The sequence below is a fragment of the Epinephelus lanceolatus genome, chromosome 21 (genome assembly GCF_041903045.1).
Source record: "Epinephelus lanceolatus isolate andai-2023 chromosome 21, ASM4190304v1, whole genome shotgun sequence".
NCBI lineage: Eukaryota > Metazoa > Chordata > Actinopteri > Perciformes > Serranidae > Epinephelus > Epinephelus lanceolatus.
The window spans coordinates 8,303,925-8,328,363 of record NC_135754.1 but is presented as its reverse complement, the minus strand read 5'-3'; the positions used below and the strand labels follow the sequence as shown (position 1 = coordinate 8,328,363).

Below are 24,439 nucleotides of genomic sequence, written 5' to 3'. Positions count from 1 at the left end.
CAGAGGGTATAAGTTATCTGCACACAGTTTAAGCATGGAGTTGGCTGAGCTGGCGCCAGCTAACGGTGCGTACTCCATAAACAGTGCTAAACAACTGCAACAGAGCTGAGAGAGCTAATGGTGTTAACCAGGGGGGAACAGGAGGTTGGGTGCTATGTTTATAGAGCTAACAGCCATATCCTCCTGAGACCCTCTGCCCTCATATGAGGACATCACATTTTGGGTTTACTTGACTTTACACTCCATTCTACTTAACTTAGGTCTGTTCTTCATTCGTGGTCACTTTTTTGTGCCATCTAGTGGAAGTAAGAGCACAATACACTAATCCATGTAAAAACAAGATGGCAGCAATCTGTGCCAAGTCAGTCTGCAGCCGACCCTGACACAAAACTGGACAAGGTCCAAAACCTAGGCTGACCAAACGTCCTCTTTTGCCCGGACATGTCCACTTTTCTCATCCTGTCCGGGGTGTCCGGGGGGTGTTTATCAATTGATGATAATGTCCGGTTTTCCTTGTGTGTGTTTGTGTGTGCGTAATCCCCGAGAGGGTGCCTTATCGGCGGATCTCCAACACTCAGGAAGCAGCAGACACTGGCGGCGCAGCCTTATTCTATAAGCTTCCAAGATGCCGAAGCGCAAGTGCAGCTTCACAGATGAACTGCAGAAAAAATTCCCAACTTACCGTCCCGACCCGGTCGGGATATATGGGAGGTGCACCGTGTACAAAGCTGGCACATATGATTCTGTGTCTAATAAAGGTGTCAGGGAGCTCAAAGTTGGATTTTCTAATACAGAAGAGGTATTATTTAGAACATTATTTCATATTATTTATTTATTTATTTATTTATTTATTTGTCCAGTAAGATTTGAAAAGATAGCTATTATTTTACAAGTTGATTTTTCTAATACAGAAGAGACATTATTTCTATCATTATTTCATTCCAGAGATTTTACATTTATTTTACATTTATATTTATTTTTGTACAATTGAAACTTGTAAAAAGATTATTATTTCAGGCATAATAAAAGCAAGTTGAGTAACCTCTGAGAAGCCTATCTAAATTTCTGTCTTTGAGAGATATTATTTTGTAATATAACTAGGGATGCACCGAAATGAAAATTTGTGGCCGAAGCCGAAGCTGAATAATATTAAACGCTTGGCTGAATACCGAATATCATTGTTTAGTTTTTCATTAGTTTTTGCAGATGAACCCCCTCCAGATTAGTGTTGTCACGGTACCAAAATTGGATTCCACTGTACGATACCAATGAAAATATCATGGTTCTGAGTAGTATCACAATACCACAGTGAAAATGAGGCAGATGTGCCTTTTGTCATTTATAAAAAGATAAATCACTTTTCTATTATAGGCTACATCAATGATATTTCAGTGGAATAAATTACTTATTGACTTATTCATACTTCAGAAACAGCATCAATAAGTGATTAACATAGGGGGGATCAAAATAAAATAAATAAATAAGAATCAACCAGCCACCCTCCTCTGACACGTCACATACCTGTCTTCGGCTGGCTCGACTGTTCAGGTACTTCTGGGCAGTCCACACGCCAAGAAGAGGATATTATTGGAGCCGACTTTTCCGTTGCTGGTAAGCCGATGGCCGCCGTATTTGACAGGAATACATTACTGTGTCTGTGACCCCCGTTCAACCCACAATCGGTGGGATTCACCTTTCGTTTCTGCTGGTGGTTGAAATCTGTAGGCTGTTCGCACAGCGTGCTGAATGATTTAAGCCTATTTTGCTCGCTCAAAACTATTTTTAGTCGCAAATTTGAGTGCGGTGACGGACGGATCGCCACACTGCCGACATTTTACTCCGCCCGTCACGGCACGCTGTTTGACTGTGTTATCAAAACACGCCGCTATTATTCAGCCTTGCTTTTAACTTATTCCACCGAATACCGAATATGTGTTTTTTTGCAATATTCGGCCGAATATATTCGGTGCATCCCTAAATATAACTGAATTTTCTATCCATACATATAAATACTTATATATTAAAATTATAAGGCATCTTTGAGTAAACTGCGAGTATCATTTAAGTAGGCTATCTCGTGGCCGGGGCGAGTGTCCTCTTTTTTGGAAATCAAAATATGGTCACCCTACCAAAACCTGATCTCATTTTATGCTTTAAACATGTATATTTGTCATCAGTAATGTTTGTAGTTTGGTATGGCAACAAATGTGAACAATTTTGACAACAGTAACAAGTTGGGATGCACTTAATTAGGGCATACTCATTTGAAGACATTAGGACTTTATTATTGTTGCATTTGAGGACATTGGGGCTTAATTATTGTTTCGTTTGAGGACATTGGGACTTAATTATTGTTTTGTTTGAGGACGTTGGGTCTTAGTTATTGTTTCGTTTGAGGACATTGGGACTTAATTATTGTTTCGTTTGAGAACGTTGGGGCTTAATTATTGTTTTGTTTGAGGACATTGGGACTTAATTATTGTTTAGTTTGAGGACGTTGGGGCTTAATTATTGCTGACAGTGTTTAGTTTTTTTATATTTATTAGGTCCTACTGATCCCAAATAGCTATGGGAAATTAAAAATGCATACTAAACAAAAGTTTGGGTCTCAGGAGGATGAGTGCATCACCAAGTGAAATTGATGAGCTACCCAGTGGAATACACACATAAGCTAAAATGCATCCGCGGCTGTACCACAACACCAAAAAGAGATGCTCGGATTACAACACACACAGGTAGTGTGATTTTATTCTCTGCTCAGGACGCCATTACTCCACTATATCTTTACATAGCAAGTAGCAGTTTGCTGCTACATTATTGGTCTGAATGTCCCATACAGCACCTTAGTTATTAGATCCACATTACTGATGATTTATCAAAAATCTTGTAAATATTTTGTAAAAGCACCAATGTTCAATCCTACAATACCCAATAGTCGCAATATCAGTGTTGAAGTATTTGGCCAAAAAAATGAGTCTCGCCATATCTCCCAACCGCACACTCAACTGTTGATTTATCATGTTGTCAGTGTTATTAAGGCATCATAAACTAAATTATCAAACTTGCATTTAAATGATGCATTGATATTTCAACCTGAAAAACAGAATAAACAGCCAGTCCATTATTGTATCTTGAAAGGATAAGTTCAATGTTTTGAACTACTGTCAGACTATTTTTAACTTTCTGTCCAAGGTGAGATGATGAGATTGATGTCACCCTCATGCTTCTGAGTTAAGTATAGAGTTAGGTCAAGAGGCATAAAGACAGGAAGCAGAGGGAAACAGCTATGTCGGGCTTTGTCCAGAGTTCAAGTGTACACCTAATTAACTAATTAACATTTTGTATCAAATTTGCTTAAGCGAAAATGTATATGTACACAAATTATGGTTGTGGGCGGAGTTATGTGCTGAGAGTATTTCTAGCTGAACAACAGCTGAGTGCTCAAACTCCTGGAGTGTTGTTGTCACAGTGAAGTTGTCAGACGACCAGTGGAAACGCTGCAGAGAAGTAGAAATAAACCATTGTAACTCCTAAGACCACAAATTGAAATTTTTCTGTCTGTGTATGGACTAAACAAACAAACAGCAAGAATGACACTTAAATATGCTCTTTGAAATTTTAAATGTTTTATTTGAGAAAAAAATCTTTAATTATTCCCGTAGCATATTTTAGCCTAAATCCAGTTGTCTGGACTACGCTGCGCTTGTAGCCTTGTGGACTTTGCCGGCACATTCCTGGGAAGTCTGCGAGTGCTGAGGGCTTTCCAAATCCTCACTTCATCTAGTCCATAAGCGGTCTCAAGCAGACTTCTGAAGAGTCCGCTTCAGGTGCAGAGTATACCAGACGTCACTGATTTAATTTCCTATATTGCATTGCAAAATGGACTTGATGTTGTAGTTTTCCAGTTGCCCACTAAAAAGACAAAAAAAACAAAACTATGAATGTGTAAAGCAATTACTGTATCAAAATATGAATTGAATCATGTAGGCCAAAATTAATATTCAACCATATCATGATAAAGAAATATGATGAGTATAATGCACTTTGTTATCGCAGCCTACCCTATAAAAGCTGTGCAGTGTTATGCCAAATATATATGCTAAGAAAAATGGCCAAAAAACTACTTAAGAACATCTTCAAATATAAGTAATACCAAGTTTATTTAGTCATAGTCTGGTCCTTTTACAAAAACTTCAGTGGATGTGTGTGTGTGTAGCTTATTTGTTATATAGAAATGTATGCATATCATTTGGTTTATGCACATAAAGAAGCCTATACAGGGATTTATATTTTGTTATCTGCAGGGACAGATGTGTACACACAGCATGAATGTCAATAAGGAATATAACTACCTTAACTTTTCACAGGTGTGAGGCATTTCTCAGCCTAGAGCTTTGTGTGATTACTCTGTACATGAATGTAGTTTTTGCTTGAACATTTCCACCGCAACGAGTTAAACAGACTTAAGGCCTATCTATCAGCAGCTTTTATAGCCTTGCAGTCTGGCACCCATGCAGACTTGACATGTTGACGGTGAACACATCACAGCGTGACTCAAGTCAGCAAGGGCTCAGTCGGTGAGTCCGAAGGTGGACATTTGGATCCAGCCTTAGATTTCATGGAAAAGGGCAAAGTGTACAGAAAAATATCAGAAACTGCACTTCTTTCTGTGAGGAGACAGTGCTACCCCCTGTGCTAACGTGATGCCATTGATCCCTGTGTAGTCAAGCTCCTCACTGTGAAGGAATGAAGTGGCCTTTTCATAATCTTTATAAATGGAGTAGTAGTCAGTTGAATCCGTCAAAGCTATTTTTTGTTGTTACCTGTCAGGCTACAGTCCTCATCAGTGATGTGTGTGTGTGTGTCCACTATATTTAGATGCTACATCACCCTGACCCAGTCCCTCCACCTGACCATGAGCGGTGCTCCGGCAGGGCCTGCAGGCACAGGGAAGACTGAGACTACCAAAGACTTGGGCAGAGCCCTTGGCATCATGGTCTATGTGTTTAACTGCTCTGAGCAGATGGACTACAAGGTGAGCGAGTACATGTGTATTTGCATTTGAGCCTCTGCACATCGCAACCCTTTCTCATCCCCAGAGCTTCAAATATGGCGGCTGGGTCATTGGGCCTCAGTGTGTGGTAGTCGATGGGTCAAACAAACACAGGACTTTCACTCAGGAGACCACTGTTTGTGTCCCATATGAAACCAAAAATCAATGCTGTTTTTGCAAAATTCAAAACATTTATAGTTGATATTACATAACAAGTGTGTCATGTCACATAAAGTGTGTTACTGCGGATCCTTAAAAAGTCTTAAAAGGCATTGAATACATAATTATAAAAAGAAAGCCTGAATTTGTATTATAATGTCTTAAAACAATTGTTCAAAATTCTTAAGAATGCTATGGAAATAGGATTTTATGAATACTTTTTTTCTGACATTGCGTTATAAAATCTCAAAATAATTGGTAACAGCCATTTAAAAAAAAAAAAATTTTTACTAAATGCTTCTTGCATAAACCTCATACCAGGATAATGGAACCAACAACACGCACACGCTTGGATGCTCAGAGCAGAGGATCCACTGTCTGCTATTTGTATTTTATGCAATGCGTTTTTCAAACTCAGCCATGGGAATGAAATGAGTGGAATCCCACATGCACAGTGAGAAACACAAAATTACCAAGACAACCTACCAAAAAAGGGTATTAACCCAAACCATGATCTTTCCTCTTAACCTCACTAAGTAGTTGTCTTGTCTAAACCTGAAATACTTGCTAAAACCTGCATTTCCTGTGAACTACAGAGGTTTATTTTGAAAAGACACTATGCATTAAAGGAGCCAAAGCTGACACACTGTCCCTGAGCATCCAGAAATTATGCTAAAGGCGTACCTAGGGTGTTTAAGGTATTGGGCCACTGACCAAGTAGCCATTGATGAGTTGGGGATGTGAATGTGTTCTGTGCATCTAATGTGCATTCACAGGGGCCCATATTATGCATGTTTCTTTTCATCTTTGCCTTTGTCAGCGATATGGTATGCATTTGCCATTAAAGTTGTCAACCCACCTTTATGCCCTCCTCTTTTCATCTTTTCTCTTTTCATCTTCTCTTTGCCCACTTCCCTCTCAAAAGAAGAGCTGATTAGTTAAACCCTGATTGTTATCTCTTAACTAAACCTTCTCAGAATGCCCTCTCTATACCCAGCCTCCACCTTGCTTTATTATGCGCTATTGTATACTCTCACATGCACACTTTCTGCATATAGAGTGCTCAGGGGAGACATAAACATAATCTTGTGATCCGACTTGCTCCTACTTCCCCCAGACAGGGGCATCATTACAGTATAGAGGCGTACAGCACCCCCGGCTATACACACCGCAGCAAGGTGTCAGAGAGAGGTGCTAATATACTCCAGGAGGAACACAGGCACTAGAAGCTGGCTTCAGAGCCCCACACTGTTACTCATATTCAGTTATGCACACACATACACAAGCTGAATCAATCCGGCAGTCAGCTCCAGTTTGCGTCACAGAAGGTTTCCTCGGCCCTGTAATTGGAGAGAAAGTCAGCTGCCTGCTTCATCCTGGTCCAGCTGCTCTCTGGAGGGCTGTTCACCTGCTCTCAAGTTGATGTTGGGAAAAGTAAAATGTGGGTGGAAGACATTTTAGCCTTTCTCTTTTTGCCATCAACGCCTTGTTTTATTAGTGTGAGGCCTTGTTTATGTATCATTCCTGTTATTCTACGCCTACTCTCAGCCTGCTGTGGTGCTGCACCGTGGTAACTGCAGTGAATGTTTTTCCATATATCTTCTGTCTAATTGGTGTATATCTGTGTCTGCTTCACCACGTGCCTTATCATGACCTGACTTACTGACTCCCTGTCCAGCAGTGTCCATCTGAATATCTGCCTTTCTCTCTCTGCCCTCTAGTCCTGTGGAAACATCTACAAAGGCCTTGCTCAGACGGGGGCATGGGGCTGCTTTGACGAATTTAACAGGATCTCAGTGGAGGTGCTGTCTGTGGTGGCAGTACAGGTAAGAACAAGTCCAGCTCATCTGCCTCAGGTACTCCCAGAGTCCCATCCAGGTGGAGATGTCATTGTGCAAGCACAGCTTGTGTGTAATTCAGCCCCAGGTGATGGAGCCTAATGTGTGACTCTTCATCTTATTTGTGAAGTGGTGTATCCAAATCAAGTTGTGGTGAAAATAAGCCCTTGAAAACAGCATGGTTGAAGTAAATAGCCTCTTCATCACCGATTGCAAGCGTAAATTGCTTCAGCTATAAGACTAATCCACCAAGGCTGGCACCTTTGCACCCCAGAGCTTCTTCATAATTGGAGCCTTCTCTGATCTGATTTTAGAGTCAAGGATGGAATACTGCCTCCTTTGCTCGCCAGCATGCTGCTTAGTACTAATAACAGTAACTCTGAATGGACAAAGTCTTAACTCTCAAGTTACATGCTGCAATAATTTGGTGATTAGTATTTGCTCAGTGTGAGTACAACCTTGATTTGCTCATGTTTACAAATAGCACATTTGTAGTTGTAATTTTGAGTTGTTTTCTTTTAAATTAATTATCTTAATGAAGTAACAAAGATTTGACCAAAAACAAAACAGCTCAATCAGAACATTGAGACTGGCCTCTAATAATGACCAAAGTTTTAAGTTTTATTTTTTCCTTAGTAGAGGGTTTTGGTCCGTCCCACATAAATATGTATTTGAAAATAACAGTTTTCCTACTGAAGCAGCAGATGATCACATTTTATCAAAATAATACAACACAGCTGGTAAATATACCTGCATGGAGACAACAGTAAACATTTAACCTTAATAATAATGTGAGAAAGAGCTCTAATGGCCAGTGGGAAGGAATTCATGGAATGAATTCTTCTTCATAATATTCACTCGGTCTCTCACTATGGGATGCAGCCTCCTGCAGCCCTGTTAGAAGCATTTATCTCAATCCGCCAATCTTGATTGGCCGGTGAAAGGTGTTTGTACGCGCCGCACCCAGTAGTCCCACCTACTATATATAGTGTGCGCGGATAACGCTCCCTCAATTCAAAACCTCTTCTCACCTGAGAGCTTATCTCACGTCGGAGCTTTCACTGGCTTAACTGTTCACCAGAGGGATCTTTGCTAGCTTCTGTCGCCAGACGCTAGTGTCGTGCTCTGGCTTCTGCCTTGTCCGTTTACACCAGACTGGACCGGTGAATATTTTTTCTTCCAGCCCCTCCACGGCGGAATTCCTCTCGGCTCCCCACCACGGACGCTCGAGTCAGTCGAGCTAAGCTAGCATACCAGCTACTCCTCTCGACCCCACGCTAGCACACCAGCTAGCCACGGCCTTTTTCTCCGTGAGCACTCCAGCTTGTCGGCAAGATGGCGACCGTTAAAGATCCTCACACCAGAGGAGATTTTCGGCTCTGTTGCTGCAGGAATAAAATCTCGGGGAAGGACACCCACCCGGTGTGCAGTACCTGCCTTGGGGTTGACCACGCCAGGTTAGCCCTCGAGATTCCCGGGTCCTGTGGACACTGCAAAGTGTTCACAGTCAAGAGCCTTAGACGCAGGCTAGCCCGCCAAGTTAGCCTCGCAGGCCGTGTCCCATTTCTCCCCACCGCTGACCAAGGCGCAGCCGCGGAGGAAGACGAGGACACGGCCTGGGAAGCTCCGGAGACTGGCTACGACTGGGACGCCCAGTGCGAACAGCTCCGAGCTCCCCCGTTTCCCGAGGAAGACGTGCTGGAGATTGGCATCACAGCGGATGACGATGACACCTCATTCCTCATATCAGAGGACGAGGAGGAAGACGACGTCTTCGTGACTCCAGCCCTGGCTGAAAAGCCGAAGCTGCCCACTACCAACAGGGAGAAAAGCAGGGTGAGCTCTCCAGCTCCCTCCATGTGGACCTGCTCGACATGTGTAAACGTGCAGCAGAGAAGCTGGAGGTCCCCTGGCCGGTTGCAGTAGCGGAACCCGCCCGGTCCCGCTAAGAAGGCAAGCAGTTCCCCCTGGCCCGTAGAGTGGTGAAACAGCTTCTCCCTGTCTTCCCCGAGTTGCTGGCCGAGCTGTCCAAAACTTGGAGTAACTGCCCGTACAGCAACAGGAGCCCCATCCTGGGCGCAGCATCCCTCGACTGCGAGGCGATGGAAGCCCAGGGCCTCCTCTTGATGCCTCCGGTGGAAGCCCCCGTAGCTGCGCATCTCTGCCCGGGCAGCACGAGCCAGCTATCTGCGGCCTCCTCCATGCGTCCAACGCTGCCAACCAAGCCCGAGCGGTTCCAGTCTGCACTGACCGAGAGGGCGTACAAGGCAGCCGCGCTCTCGGCCAGAGCTCTCAGCTCTCTCTACATCCTCACTGCCTACCAGGCAGAGCTGTTTGGGGCGTCCACTGACGAGCAGGACCCCGACGCGTGGGAGGAAATGGCGGTCATCGCTGATTTATCCCTCAACATCCAGCGCGTCAGAGTCCAGGCCACGGGCAAGGTGATGGCAACCCTCGTCATTCAGGAGCGAGTGAGATGGCTCAGCCTCGCTAACTTGACTGACAGGGAGCGGGATGACATACTGGATATGCCAATTGTCCCGGAGGGTATCTTTGGCTCTGCATTGGCCACGATGCAGCAGAGATGTGAGGCAAAAAAGAAGGACAACGAAGCCCTGAAATTTTGTCTCCCCCGCAAAGCACCCACGCCTTCTCCTCCAGTGCAGCGCAAATCGTTTGCTCAAGCTGCTTCCCAGCCGCCGCATTTCAAGATCCCGAAGCGGCCGCAACAGCCCGGCCCGCCCCTCCCGCCGAGGAAGGACCCCGGAGCCGGCTGGCACAGAAAGTCTCCCGCCCCGACCGCAGTCCCACCGCCGCTGCCCCCGACCACTGTGGCCTCGGTCCCCCAGGCGAGGAAGAAAAAGAGAGCGGCCTGACAGCCGTCCTCTCTCCGGATGGAGCATCCTGCTGTTCCCCGTTACGCCGGCCCACCATTTTGGCTTGTTCGTGTGCGTCCGACGCCGCTGCTGCCCACTCCAGTGCGAACTGTTCTTCTCTCTGCGCACTCTGGACGCTTCCCTGGGCATAGATGCACTAGCGCACGCTTGGCCGCAAGAACTGCTCTACGCGTTTCCCCCACTGGCCCTGATACCCCCCACTCTCGCCAGAGTGAGGGGACACAACCACAAGCTGATCCTGATAGCTCCACACTGGCCAGCAATGCACTGGCTGGCGGAGATATATCGGATGCTGTGCGACCAGCCTTGGCAGCTGCCGGTGCACAGGGACTTGCTCTCGCAGGGCGGAGGGGCGGTGTTCCACCCGCACCCGGAGCGACTGCAACTGTGGGCCTGGCCCGTGAGTGGCTCAATTTGACCACTGCTGGGCTCCCTCAGGGTGTGGTTAACACTATCCAAAATGCCAGGGCTCCCTCCACTAGGTCTCTGTACAACTCTAAGTGGGGAGTGTTTGAGCGGTGGTGTCTCGAACGGGGCCACATCCCCTTTCAGTGTTCTGTGCCAGCGATACTGTTGTTTTTACAGGACCTGATTGATAAAGGAAAAGCCTTTTCCACGGTTAAGGTTTATCTGGCAGCTATGGCGGCTTGCCATGTAGGATTTGGGGGCAAAACAGCGGGCCAACACCCTTTGGTGTGCCGGTTTATGAGGGGCGCGTGCAGGCTGCTCCCTGTCTCCAGACCACTGATGCCTCCGTGGGATTTAGCGGTGGTTCTGGAGGGGCTTAAAGGCCCCCCATTTGAGCCATTGCTGGGAGCGAGTCTTAAACACCTGTCCCTTAAGACAGTGCTGTTACTAGCTCTCACCTCTGCAAAGCGAGTGAGTGACATCCATGCGCTCTCTGTGCACCCTGTGCGTGCTCAGTTCGCCCCGGGGAATACACGTATGGTTCTGAAGCCCAACCCAGTCTTTGTACCTAAGGTAGTGGGTTCATGTTCCCCGATTGAGCTTGCAGTGTTCACCGCTTCTCCCGGTGAGCAGCGAGCGCACATGCTGTGTCCGGTTCGAGCTGTGCGCTCTTATATGGACAGGACACAGAGCATCAGGAGGAGCGATCAGCTCTTTGTCTCCTGGGCTGAACCCCGAAAGGGACAGCCAGTCACAAAGCAGCGCCTCGCCCACTGGGTGGTGGAGGCTATAGCTTTGGCGTATACGAGCAGGGGTCTGCAGCCGCCGGGGTGTGCGTGCGCACTCTACCCGCGGGATGGCCGCATCCTGGGCTTTATTCAGCAGCGAGTTGGTCCTCGCCTCTGACTTTTGTTCGGTTCTATATGCTGGATGTGTCAGGGCCATGCGTGGCTAGCGCGGTCCTGGAGTCCTAACTGGAACCCAGGGACCCTCCCCACTGGCCGGTACTTGTTCAATAAGCTGTCTGGCAATACGGGAGCTACCATATCCCATAGCGAGACACCGAGTGAATATTATGAAGAAGAACGTTTGGTTATCTAACATAACCGCAGTACTTAGAATAATATGAGCGAGGTGTCTCGCCAGATGACCCTTCTTGCTGGGCGGTGAGAAGAGGTTTGCTTATTGAATTGAGGGAGCGTTATCCGCGCACACTATATATAGTAGGTGGCACTACTGGGTGCGGCGCGGATGAACACCTTTCACCGGCCAATCAAGATTGGCGGATTGATATAAATGCTTCTGTCAGGGCTGCAGGAGGCTGCATCCCATAGCAAGACACCTCGCTCATATTATTCTAAGAACTGCGGTTATGTTAGATAACCAAACGTTATGTGTTGACTACTCAATGCCCTGTCAGTCTAAATCATACTGATAAGACAAGCGAAGTGGCCTTTTTTATTGGTACAAAGGGGGCATGAATGATCACCCAAAATTATCTTTACCTGCACAATAATAAAAAATAGCCCAGCTGGGTGGAAAACCATCCAATCTGACAATACAGGCTCTGGCAATATTAGTGGCTTTCATTGGGACTACATTGTCCGAACCCTGTAGGGGGGTGCCATCAATGTATGGGACACACTGCATTCTACCACCCACCGCCACAACATATCCTGTTCTCAAATTTACAGTTTCTTTACGTATTTATCAGTTACAGATAGTCAGTCCACAGTCCACATTAACCACTCCTCACACCAGCATAAAATATCCACTGCATAGCACAACACATTTCTTTCTTCCAAACCAGTGGTAAAGAACACCAGGAGCAAAAGCCAGGAGTTGAGTTTTCATTTAAACGCAGTTCTTTTTGGTGTCTTAACTGCATGCCAAATTAATCAGAGCACAAACCAATGTAGCATTTGAAAGACTATTTTAAACAGAGTCCAGGGCAGTGCTAACTCCGCATAAAAAGTAGCATTTCATCACTTACAGAAAACTTCATGGAGAACAATAAGGGCAAAACAGCATCACTGATCTTTTTTAACTGAAAATTCTTTGGTCTAGCCCAGGTTAAGTCTAGCTCATGTTAGGGTATCGTTAACTACCAAACCTCTTTAACCAGTATCTTCACTTCACCTGTTAACCTGACTTTAGCAGTTTAGATAACAGACACGTGACAGCCCTGCCGTTATTACATACATGTGAAGTAGCCGCAGACACTTACCTTGTTGTGGACTCACAGCTGTGCACTGCTGCAGTTCACATGGTGTGCAACTGCAGATTGACTAAAGATGAAACACTGAATGGATGTTTGGTGTTATTTTCAGCAATTAAAAAAGGGATATTTTTAGCCTGGCTGTTGCCGCCAGGCCTGTAATAGGAGAATAGGGTATAGGGGAAACTGTGAATGATCATGTTGGTCTGTGTCGGCTGATGAATTGTTAATTAAATTATTCCCTCGGGATGACCTGGGATGTTCTTTTTTTGCACATCATGGAGCTCTGTGGATCAACTGAATGGATCATTGTATCAGTGTCTTCACCTTGGTTCTCCTCCTCCATTTTCACATTATGTGTACTGACACATAAAGTTTAAAAAAAAAAAAGATGGAAGACTTCCTCTCTCTACACTGAACGGTGTATACTCTGAGCGACCTACAGCAGCTAGCCCTTTGATTACGGGACTCAGCCATACTCTGTGTGTTTCAGCTGATGCTAGCTTTTCTGCTATCTTGCATTCTGTTATCCTGGATCAAACAGATCCTCTCTCTGTGGTTTCTAAGTCTCTCTGGTGAATTCAAATCCTGCTGGCTGCTGCCCCAGTCACTATCTTCATGCATGTGCATTACTGTCATTGCAAAATGTATACAGTCGATAAGGACGCTGATCATGATCTTGATGATAATGGAGATAGAGCTCCTCAAAGGATCATTATTCATTGCTAGACTCAAAACTCACTTCTCTGCCCTTCCTTCCTTCCTTTCTTCTCTCTTTAACAGCAATGAAAGTCTTCTTCCATAAGCTGTGGAAGCTCACAATACTTAGAGAATTTTAAAGTGCCAGAAGAATGAATAGGTGTTGTATAGCATAATGAATAATAAATCATGGTGGCTTATACGTGGAGAAGTAGACCTTGAGAACAGAGGAGCGTCAAACTCCTGCTGTGACAGCTGGCAGCCCGCTCCAGTGCTCCGACTGCTTCAGTGCAGCCACCGCCGAGCCATCTCTCACCATAGCGCACACACCTAATCCATCCTCTTAAAGTGGGAGCAGCTAGCATCACACGGCGACATACTCGGCTGCCGGGCGGGTCTGCCAACACAGGTGGCGAGACCAGTTCTACATTAAATAAAGCAGGGACAAACAGAAGGCCACCAGACATAACAACATGGAGATGGATTGGTGAAGTTCTGCCTCTGTTCCAGCTAACACAGGCCTGAATTGTGAATATATATTGAAGCTGCTAGCTCCAGTATGTCCATTCAATCAGACAGCAAAGAGTGGAGCCTGACCCCACTAGATCACACCTTTCACAGCGCTGTCTGTTCAGGATCTTTTTAAAAATGTGTTTTTGGTGTTTTACCTCTTTTCGTGTCCCTGTAGGATAGCAGAGGTGGGCTGCTGTCATTTCATATAAAAAACAAGCCCCACTCATGTTCTCATGAAAACTTTGATTCTTTTTTTTTGTGTGCTGCAGCTGCACTGTTTGTTTTTGCATTTTTCCCCTCCTCTCCCTGTTGTGTTAGTATGACTGAGTGATCTGTAGCCGAGTACTCATCCATGAAGAGATGTTCCTCCTCTTTCCAGCTGTCGACTCGCTACGCTCTTTTACCACACGCATGTTAAATTCATAAAGCCTCTTACAGGCTGGGATTCAGAGTTTTAGGCCAAGACACACACACACCCATGCACGCACACAAAAAGTTCATTTCTGATATCTCATTCAATCACAGTGTAGACAAGCAGAGCCCTGGCAGTTCATCCAGTAAACCCTGGCTGATAGCATGCTCATGTTATTGATGAAATTGTGTCCCTGAAAAAAAGGTGCGTAGTGCATACCAATTTAACAGGCTGTTACAAATTGACTCTGGTATGTGCTTGGTGATATTAATGATATGCTAATAGAGGGAAATCAAACTTCCACAGGAAAGGATAACTTTCTCATGTGTGAGAGTTGTACTAGTTGGTAGCACATTCTTTTAATTGACAATGTCTGGGTTCATAGTAGTGCTAATACAGTACTTTAGTTTCTACAGGCCCATTTGTTGCCATGATGATGATTGATAACAGTGTTGGTGGGCCCAATACCTTTGGTCTAGAGTGAAATATTTCAATAAGTATGAGATGTATTGCCATGAAATGTTGTACTTTTATGATACCTGGAGGATGAATCATAGTGAGTTGGTGATCTTCTGATTTTTTTCTCCCATGCCACCAGAAGGTCTTTTTAGTTATTGCTTGAAATACCACTACATCTACTCGTAAAGACATCCATGTTCCCTCAGGATGAATTGTTATTACTTCGGAGATCCCATAAAAGGGGAATCAAACTGATTTTACACATCAAAGTGTGTTTTCAAATGTTCCAAAGGAGCACTACTACATTCTCGTAAATGCAATATGTCAGGAATGCCTTGAGGGAATTTCTTCAATTTGGGCACAAACGTCCACTTAGACACAAGGATGAACTGATTAGAACTTGGTATTCAAAGGTCAAGGTCACTGTGACCTCACAAGACATGGTTTTGGCCATAACTCTAGAATTCATATTCTAATTGTGAAAGAATTTCACACAAATGTCTTATAGAATAGGATGATGAAGTGATGACATTTCATATCCACAAGGACAAAGGTCAACTTCAATGTGACATCATAATGCCATGCAGAAACACTTATCTGGCCATTATTCACTACATAACTCAGGAACAGAGGAGGAGACATTTGGTCAGATACTGAATTGGTGACACTAATCTTGGGTGTCCACCTTGAAACTGTGCTGATGTATAGATCTTCTGTGCTGTCAAGTTGAAGACGTGTGTGTAGCATTCAAGTTGCATTGGACTAAAGGGAAACTGACAAAGAGAGAGAGGGGTGGACTCCAAGGGGACTTGGTTGGTAGTGTTTGCCTGTGCTTCCCCAGCAGTGTGTGACATAAGTGTAACATGTAGCAGAGAGTGGTGATTATCATCTGTGCGCCAATACGCCGTGGACCACTGTGTACACTCCGGAGAGGCACTGTGGGGAGAAGCCCAGACTGCCACTGTCATGTGCAAGGCACAGAGCCAGCAACAGCCGAGCAACAACATAACCTACAAGTTATGTAGGGTTGGGCCTGATACTTTTGGGCTTGATCAAAGTTCTGAGAGAAAGCTGTGTGAAGTCTGATAAATGTCTTAAAGAGATATAACTTGAGTCAGCAATGGTTGGGTCTGAAGACCACAGGTTTGAAAGTGAAAACAGTCAGGAGGTATGAAGTTAGGAAGAAGTTAGACCTCTTTAGCTTGTTGCTCATCTCTGCTGCAGTTGCTATGCTACTAGCATAACACACTTGTTTTTCTGATTGGCAGTCGAGTTGCAGCGTGGGTAATGTAGGCAGCAGGTTTTAACAAGGAAGAAGACTGAAGACTGTTGTAGTGCAGTGCTAAATCAAGTAACAGAGTAGTCTTTTAACTTCTCTTTGGCACTATTACTAGGTCAAAAAATGCCCCTCATAAACAAGCCCCTTCCTACCTGTCTGAACGCCTTCATATCTACACACCCTCCCGTAGTCTTAGATCCTCTACCACCCAATACTACCATGGTTTCTAGAGCCTTCAGCCATTCTGCTTCCCACCTCTGGAACTCTCCCCCACGACATTCATAATATTAACTTCCCTTCCGCTTTCAAATCCCATCTGAAACCACACCTTTTCAAGCTGGCATATTCTGTCTGATTTAATGGTGACACACATATTGAAACTTCCGCTGATGATGATTTTATAATGATGACTTTATACGCAATACTTATAATTACGGTTTTTGTCCAGTCATTTTATTAACTTTTATTGTATATTACAGAATTGTTTGATTTTATGAAGTATGGATACATTGCTGCTTGTTTTTTTAACCATGTCTTGTAAGATGTCCTTGAGTGCTTGAAAAGTGCCTATTAAAAAAATGCATTGTTATTATTAGTATTATTATTATAATTATTATTATTAATCAAGGGCCAAATATCTGCAAAACTGACATCCCTCATCAGCCCCAGTTGTGCTTTGCTTTTAGTGTTAGTCAGAAAATGTTAGTATTCTAATGCAAAACTAATATGGTAGACATGGTTAACACAGACTAGTCCATACCCATTGGTAGCTTTGTCACCCTCTACCTATGCCAATCCTCAATGCCTATGTGCAGTTTCACATAGACTGACCACGTCAGTGAGTAGAAAAACATGGAACAGACAGAATGACTGACTGACAGAATGACACACTGACAGTTTCTGTGATTATGTACAGCATACCATATCATGATTTAGCCACAGCGATCGGTCGCATTTTAGGCATTTTTCTTAGCATTTTTCTGTTGTTATAGCGCCACCCAGTTGCCAATTAGAGTTAAATTTCTCCAGTCACCTTGAGGCGTCCTGTTCTACATATCTACCAAGTTTAGTAAAAATCGATATGGCGGTTAGGCCTAGATAAGAAATTAACTTTCTAGCGCCCCCATTTTGTTTCTAAAACTTCACCAGAGCCTTCCTCAGCATGAGGGTGAGTAGATAATGGCTGAATTTTCATTCTTGGGTGCACTATCCCTTTAAGTGTTCAAAATGGCGGAAAATCTATACAACCGGAAGTTATGGGTTGTTGAGCCAAATTTGTTCCTCATGAGGAGAGGCATCTCTGTGCAACGTTTCATGACTCTACGACATACGGGGCATTTAATATGCCCATTCAAAGTTCAGTCGGTTGCTATAGCGCCCCCTCTTTGGCCAATTGATGTAATATTGCTTCATTGGCATCCTCCCATGACCCTCTACCACTGTGCCAAATTTCACATGGATTGACCAAGTCAGTGAGGAGAAAAACGTGGAACAGACACACCCACAGACACACCCACACACAGACAGAGTTTTCGTCATTATATAGTAAGATGGTAAACTTAGCATCAGCATTTTAGCATTAATATAGTGAGCATGCTAGCATGCTGGCATTTGTATTTAGCTCCAAGCACAGCTGTGCCTCAGTGCCACATCACAGAGCTGCTAGCATGGCCACAGGCTTGTAAAGAACTTAACAAACAGTTTTTGATATGGGGTGTCACTGACTTATTTTGGTTGGTACCAAAAAAGTATTAAGTTTGGATACCATTTTATTCTACTCTGTATTTAGTTTTTGTCCTCTGTATGTGCAGGTGAAAAGCATTCAGGACGCCATCCGAGATAGGAAGCAGAGGTTTAACTTCATGGGAGAGGAGGTAAATCTTTGCCCCTCTGTTGGCATCTTCATCACAATGAATCCAGGCTACGCTGGCAGGACTGAGCTACCTGAGAACCTCAAGGCTCTGTTCAGGTGGGTCAAAGGACCATCACAAGTCTTACAGCTCTAATGCAACATACAGTACAGGACTTTATCCCTCAGATTTTTTTGGTCCATCATTTAAGATATAATCCATCATCGTCATGGAACTTTACAAATTATAATAACATGAAAACAGTAGGAGTGCTTTTATTAAATATGATTATGTTATCAAATCTGCCTACTCGGATGTGGCTGCAAAATGGAAGTGACAATTAGACTGCAGTCTTTAAAATGTACAAGAAACATTACAAACATGTTGAAAAATACATTTTCAATGCTTTGTGACCCTTAAAGGGATAAACAGATTAAGAAATGGACTATTAAATTGGATTAGATTAGATTTCACTTTATTGTCATTGCACACAGCACAGGTACTGAGTCATCTAAATACAGTTTAGTATCCAGAAGTGCAAAAAGCTTTAAAGTAAAGAGTAATGTATAAAGTATTTACAAAATAATCAGTAATAGAGAATGTACAATAAATGGTGAGGGAAATATATGAATACACTAAATAAATATAATATGAATAGGATGAAATGTGCGGCAATTACAGGCAGTGCAAGTCTAAGTAAAACTGTTTAGTGCAGGTGTAAATACAAGAAAGTGGGAAACTATGATCAGAATACAGTGTATCGAGCTGAGACAGAGCTGGTACAGTGGGAAAAGTTCACTGGAATCTGAGGAGACAGATGGACTTTCTTTAGTCTCCTCAGGAGCAAGAGTTGCTGGTGAGTCTTCTTGACTCAAGTCTTTCGATATGTGAACCCTCAGAAACTTAAAGCTGGCGACACGCTCAACCTCCCTGCCAAATTGAGCTCCTTGGTGTTCTTGCTGTCTAGATGGAGGGATATTTGAACCCATCAATAGATGGGAACATGATAGTGTTTTGTTTTTCTGTTCAGAACATCAAATTTCATACTTTTCGATCTCATTTTCTTTTTTATCTTTTTCTTTTGGACTTTTTCCATCTCAATGTCATTTCTCACCACAGTACACAATACATCGTTTCAATCTTTTAAAGGGTCTGCAACAAATTACAAAAATAGGGATATATGAACTACTACTTTTTTTTTAGTCCGAAGTCATTCTATTGAAACCTGTCTCTTAACTGATCTTCATATTATTACATTTATTTTGAAAACAACAAATGAAATTAATGGTTATCTACAGTACATCTCTCATGTAATGTCTGATGTATTGTATATTCAATACCAGCAAAACATCCTCATGCCACAATGGTCAGTTTTCAAATTACACCTGGCACAAGTGACATTAGCTACAGCTGCATGCACGAGGCCAGCGTGTGGCAAAGAGAGAGAGAGCATGTTAGGTGATGGTTGCTCTCTGAAAAGGGAGTCCCATCTTAAGGCAAGGTCGCTGACAGCATTGTGGGAAGTTTGTTGCAAAAGAGCTGTGTGATGTGTTTAGTTGTGATGAATTGTGAGCTGTGCTGAACTCATATTGATCTGCTGTTTACTGTGTATGCCTCCTCAAAATCCAGTAACATTAACCCACAAGTCTTGAATTTAATTGCTTGTTCTGTAGATAACAAATGATTATGAACTGTAACTGAGATCATTTTGATGCATTCTGTCCATTTTTCCACAGACCATGTGCCATGGTGGTGCCAGACTTTGAGCTGATATGTGAAATCATGCTGGTGGCCGAGGGCTTCCTGGATGCTCGGGTGCTGGCTAGGAAGTTTATCACCCTGTACACACTGTGTAAAGAGCTGTTGTCCAAACAGGTAATATCTGTTTTCTTTGATGTTACACATCTGATATGGTTAGAAAGAGCCAGATCCATTTCCACTTCAAAGCTGAACAAGTGACACAATGTTCTTTTTATATTTGAGGCTTTTGATAAAGGAATGACTCAGAGGCACCACACAAGAGCTGAGTTTCTAACTGAACTCTCTGAGTGAAGTGCTACATTGCATATGAATAAGAAGCTGCAGGGAGTTTGGATGTTATTCCATCTAAAATTTCCTTTAATCCTTTTTTAGTCTGGTCCCTTTTTTACATGTCATGCCCTTATTTTAATGATTTAAAAAAGCAATAAAATCACTCACAGTGCTGACTAATAGTTACAGGGGAGCTTCTCGATTTAGGTAAGCAATTTTATGAGTCCTCAGTTCTGGATGAATTTCCCATGACCACAGGCCCGTTTAAGTGTCATAGCACTCTACTTCCTTTTTATGGTGATTTTATGAAGCTCTAGTCCCTCCGACATTTTTAAATATCACCTTAATTACACTTTTTGGCCACTCCAAAGTTGTTTGCCAGAGTTTCATTGCAGGTTTTCCAACATTAGCAACTTAGCGGTAATGAAATCAAATGATAATGAACAGACTGCCTCTCTAAGCTATATTCACAAGGGCTGAAACTGCAAATCAATGGAAAGTGCAGATTCAGAGAACTACTTTCTTGAGTTAAACAAGTGGTTCATAATTGTGGATTTAATATTACATAAGTTCTGCTGCTGGCCCTGTGCTGAACAAATATGCAGTGGACACCAGAGCATGCTAACAGAGTACAGTGAAATATATTCCATGCTATCAGAGTCTGCAGGGAGCTGAAATAATGCTCTAATAAGTTTGCAGCCTCTAGTGTCATGGCAGTAAAATGCTGTGGCATTGTGTGTTCTTGTGTTTGTTGCTGCTCCATACCATCGTGTTGATTGTGTTGATCTGGATAAGACCACCTGTGATGCACCTGTGACAGACAACTGGCACATAAATTTGATCTTAGCCTCTGGACAGGACATACACACTGACAGTCCCAATGCATCTGATATCATATGAGACCAACTCATTGTTTAAAAACTACTAAGACACTTTAAAGCCACAGTCAGTTACTTTCATAAAAAAAAACCCAAAACCCTAACTGTCACTATATCCTAACAGTAGTACATCAGGCAGTGCCTGTGGATATTCTCATTCATCCAGGTCATAGTTATCTCAAGGCAGTTGAATTGAAATGAAACTGATGAAGCCTCTTGGATAAAAGGTGAAACGTCTTCTAAGACAAAACCAAGTCCAGTTGCGTTCGATTCAATTGCCTTGAGATACATCAGACAGATACTCATACTGCTTCTAATGGCATTTGCAAGAACCCACCATGTCTGAACAAGTACACCCAATCAGAGCCGAGGAGTCTCTAATGCAGCTGTCAATCACTGCTCTTGAACTGCAGTCAAACTGTCAAACTAGGTAGTGCGATCAAATATGAATCAAGATTCTGTTACCCCATTGCCTATTTTTCACCTCAGATGTTTTCAGAAACATTTTAGTGTACTGTTGAGCTGTAAAATGAGAAAGTGTGTGATAAGGTCGCCATGTTGAAAACAGCCAAAATCAGGCACCACCCACCAGCCAGAGCAAAACTTTCTTATTTTACAGTTAAAGATACACTGAAATGAGAAATATCACAAGTTACTTTGGGAATATTATGTTGATGTTATTATGAAGGATGTCCAAAAATATAAAGTAGGTTAAGCTCACTGTAAAATCACTAAATCCTTCCAGATGAGCTCTCCATCCAGACATGGATATAATAAGTATATTATATGGGGCTTTAAATCATAGAGTAAGTGAATTAATGCTGCGATTAATTATATTTATCTCTCAGGGTGGGTTGATTCCTGGAGAGTCATGGTTAGGATGCAAAGATTCACAGAACCACAGACTAACAGTCTAAACCTATGCTAGTAGCTCTGTGGGGCTGTACTTAGCAACAGTAGACCCTTTGAGCTACATGCTAATATATCAATGCTAATATGCTGATGAAAAGAGTGAAATAGCATCGATGGTAGAGGTAGATGTCCATTTTTAATTACCCTTTCAACCTTACTACCAGCTCTGCATGCCCTGCTGTGAAACTGTGTATTTTCCTCTGCTCACTGACATCTCTCTGGCCTTTACCAAAGGACCACTATGACTGGGGCCTCCGAGCCATCAAGTCTGTCCTGGTGGTGGCTGGCTCTCTGAAGAGAGGAGACCCCGGCCGAGCAGAGGACCAGGTGCTGATGCGAGCTCTGAGAGACTTCAACATCCCCAAGATTGTGACTGATGACATGCCAGTGTTCATGGGCCTGATAGGAGACCTGTTTCCTGCTCTGGATGTCCCCAGGAAGAGAGACCTGGACTTTGAGAAGCATGTAAAGGAGTCAATTTTGGATTTGAAGTTACAAGCCGAGGACAATTTTATCCTCAAGGTAAATTAAACACAATTCTTCTGTAGCCCTCTGACATGCTTGTCTGCTGCAGTTTATCGGATTTTGTTTTGATTACAACTCAAAATGTCACAAGTGTTGCCAAGGATGACGGCAATCACAACTTGTCTGTGAAGCAGGAGCAAAGTCCCCAAATGGGGGTTTCATCTTTAACAATTTAGACAGATATTACAGTTGTAGCACTTTCATTTAGATTTATCGTAGTTCTTTCCAAAAGCTATTTACCTCACGTCATAATGTTCTGCTGGGAAATACACATTAGTGTCAAACAAGTCTGCGGGATGTGGATGAATCGGGCAAATATTGCCGAAGCCAACGGTTGGCTGCGATGAGAGTTCAGGTGCCCAAGCTGCTGACCTAATTCTAGTCATTATATTACATACAGATACACACACACACGCACACACACAGTAGAAGGCGTTATATGTCAGAGACAGATGAACACAGGACCAGGGGAAATAAGTGCAATCTGCCTCAGGTCAAATAGACACGGGAACCACATAATAACACTCCATCAATGGAGGCTGGCGCTGCACCACGCCACTTAACCCTGACATTGTGAGAGACAGCCACGGAAATAAACAAAGAGGAGGAGAGAAACAGCGAGCGAGAGAGTGAGAATGGCGGAGCGGTCAATAACAACCATCCACCCCCAGAGCCTGAACTTTTACTGTCTTTGTTTGCGCAGCCAACCTTTTGATTTCAGACAACGAGGGGGGGAGCGGGGGGGGTTGAGAAAGCCTGCATACCTTTAGCGTTAGCCTGTGCTAGCATTAGTCCTCCCCACATCAAAGCAGTAATCAGCCGGGGCCTTTGAGAGTGTAAAGCCGCCTGCGCTCGGGCTGAATGGATGGGGAGTAGGAGCCGCGAGGAGCCCGGTCGATGGCATTGATCGAGCTCGCCATCTGTATGTTTGAGTGTAAATCTCTCTTTCTCCCTTTTCTCTGTTACACACTCTGTAGTGTCACCTCACATACCTGAACTAACAGAAAATGTTACACTGCAAGTCAAGGAAAAAGTCAAGTGTGAGTGTGTTAAGTTGACTTTGGAGGAGTCCAAATGTAGATAAGCATTACATCCTGGTTACTGTGGTGAAAGTAAAACAAACTCTCTCTACTCTTTAAAGCTTGCTTAAAGCTGTAGTTGGTAACTTTTATTAAAAAAACAAAACATTTTTTCACATTTGCTGAAACTGTCACTACATTCACACAGCACTAAATCAGACAGATAATCTGTGACCTTATCTTGTAGCTTTTCTAATGGCCTTACTGCATGTTAACTACCTCCACCTATTGCTTCTAATGGCATTTGCAAGAATTCACGGTGTCTGAACATGGACAGCCAATCAAAGCTGAGGAGTCTCAAAAGTAGCTGTCATTCATGTTGGTTACAGCTCGCAAACTTTGGTCAAAGTGTCAGTGCTGATCAAATTCTTTTACTGCATTGTCTAATTCTCTCCTCAAATGTTGTCAGCAACATATGTTAGTGTGCTATTTGGCTACAGAATGAGAAGATATGTGACTTGGCCCCCATGTTGGACACAGTTAAATGGGAGTACCAAGCACCGCCCACTTGCTGGTCTAACTTTCTCATTTAACAGCTAAACAGTACACTGTAATACGTTTATAAAAGCATCTGCGGTGAGAAATAGGCAATGCAGTGACAGAATCTTGATTCATATTTGATCAGCACAGCCTAATTTGACAGTCTGACCACAGTTCACGGAGCGATTGACTTGAATGACAGCTGTGTTAGAGACTCCTTGGCTTTGATTGGTTGTTGCTGCTGTGCCACAGTCTGATTCTAGTTAATGCTGTTAGAGGCAGAAGGGACATGATTTTTTTTTCGACGATTTTTTGTCTCGTATTTTTTTCAGAATATAGTGACAGTTTCAGCAAAGGAGACACAAAATTATTTTTATTAAAGTTACAAGACACAGAGCGTATAATACTGGGGTAATCTCCAATTTACTAAATATGAGAAATATTTAACTGAAACATTAAGGTTAATGGCATTGAAGCATATCACAAGAAGAAAAAGACCACACCCCACAACTTAATTACAAAAGTGCAATTCAGGAAATATACTCTATTGAAAAATTACAAACAAACAAACAAACAAACATTAAAAAAAAGTAGAATTTAGGTAATAGGAAATTTGAATGATACTGTGCATGATAATTAATTTGCAAACCAGGTACTTACTATTTTTTCCCACTTTAAATAAATGAAATTCAATAAAAAATGTAAATTAAATTAGAGCAGTGCTTACAATGGAAGCAGTAGATGCAGAG

At 43.2% G+C, this 24,439-nt stretch overlaps 1 protein-coding gene across 1 annotated transcript in view; it reads left to right on the top strand.

The window, feature by feature from the left end:
* dnah9 (dynein, axonemal, heavy chain 9) overlaps nt 1–24,439 on the top strand; it is a 202,293-nt gene that overhangs the window by 55,358 nt on the left and 122,496 nt on the right. The window contains 5 exon segments of the mRNA XM_078163039.1: nt 4,879–5,035; nt 6,934–7,038; nt 17,747–17,904; nt 19,522–19,660; nt 21,841–22,128. Of these exon segments, the coding sequence (XP_078019165.1) occupies nt 4,879–5,035; nt 6,934–7,038; nt 17,747–17,904; nt 19,522–19,660; nt 21,841–22,128 (847 nt within the window).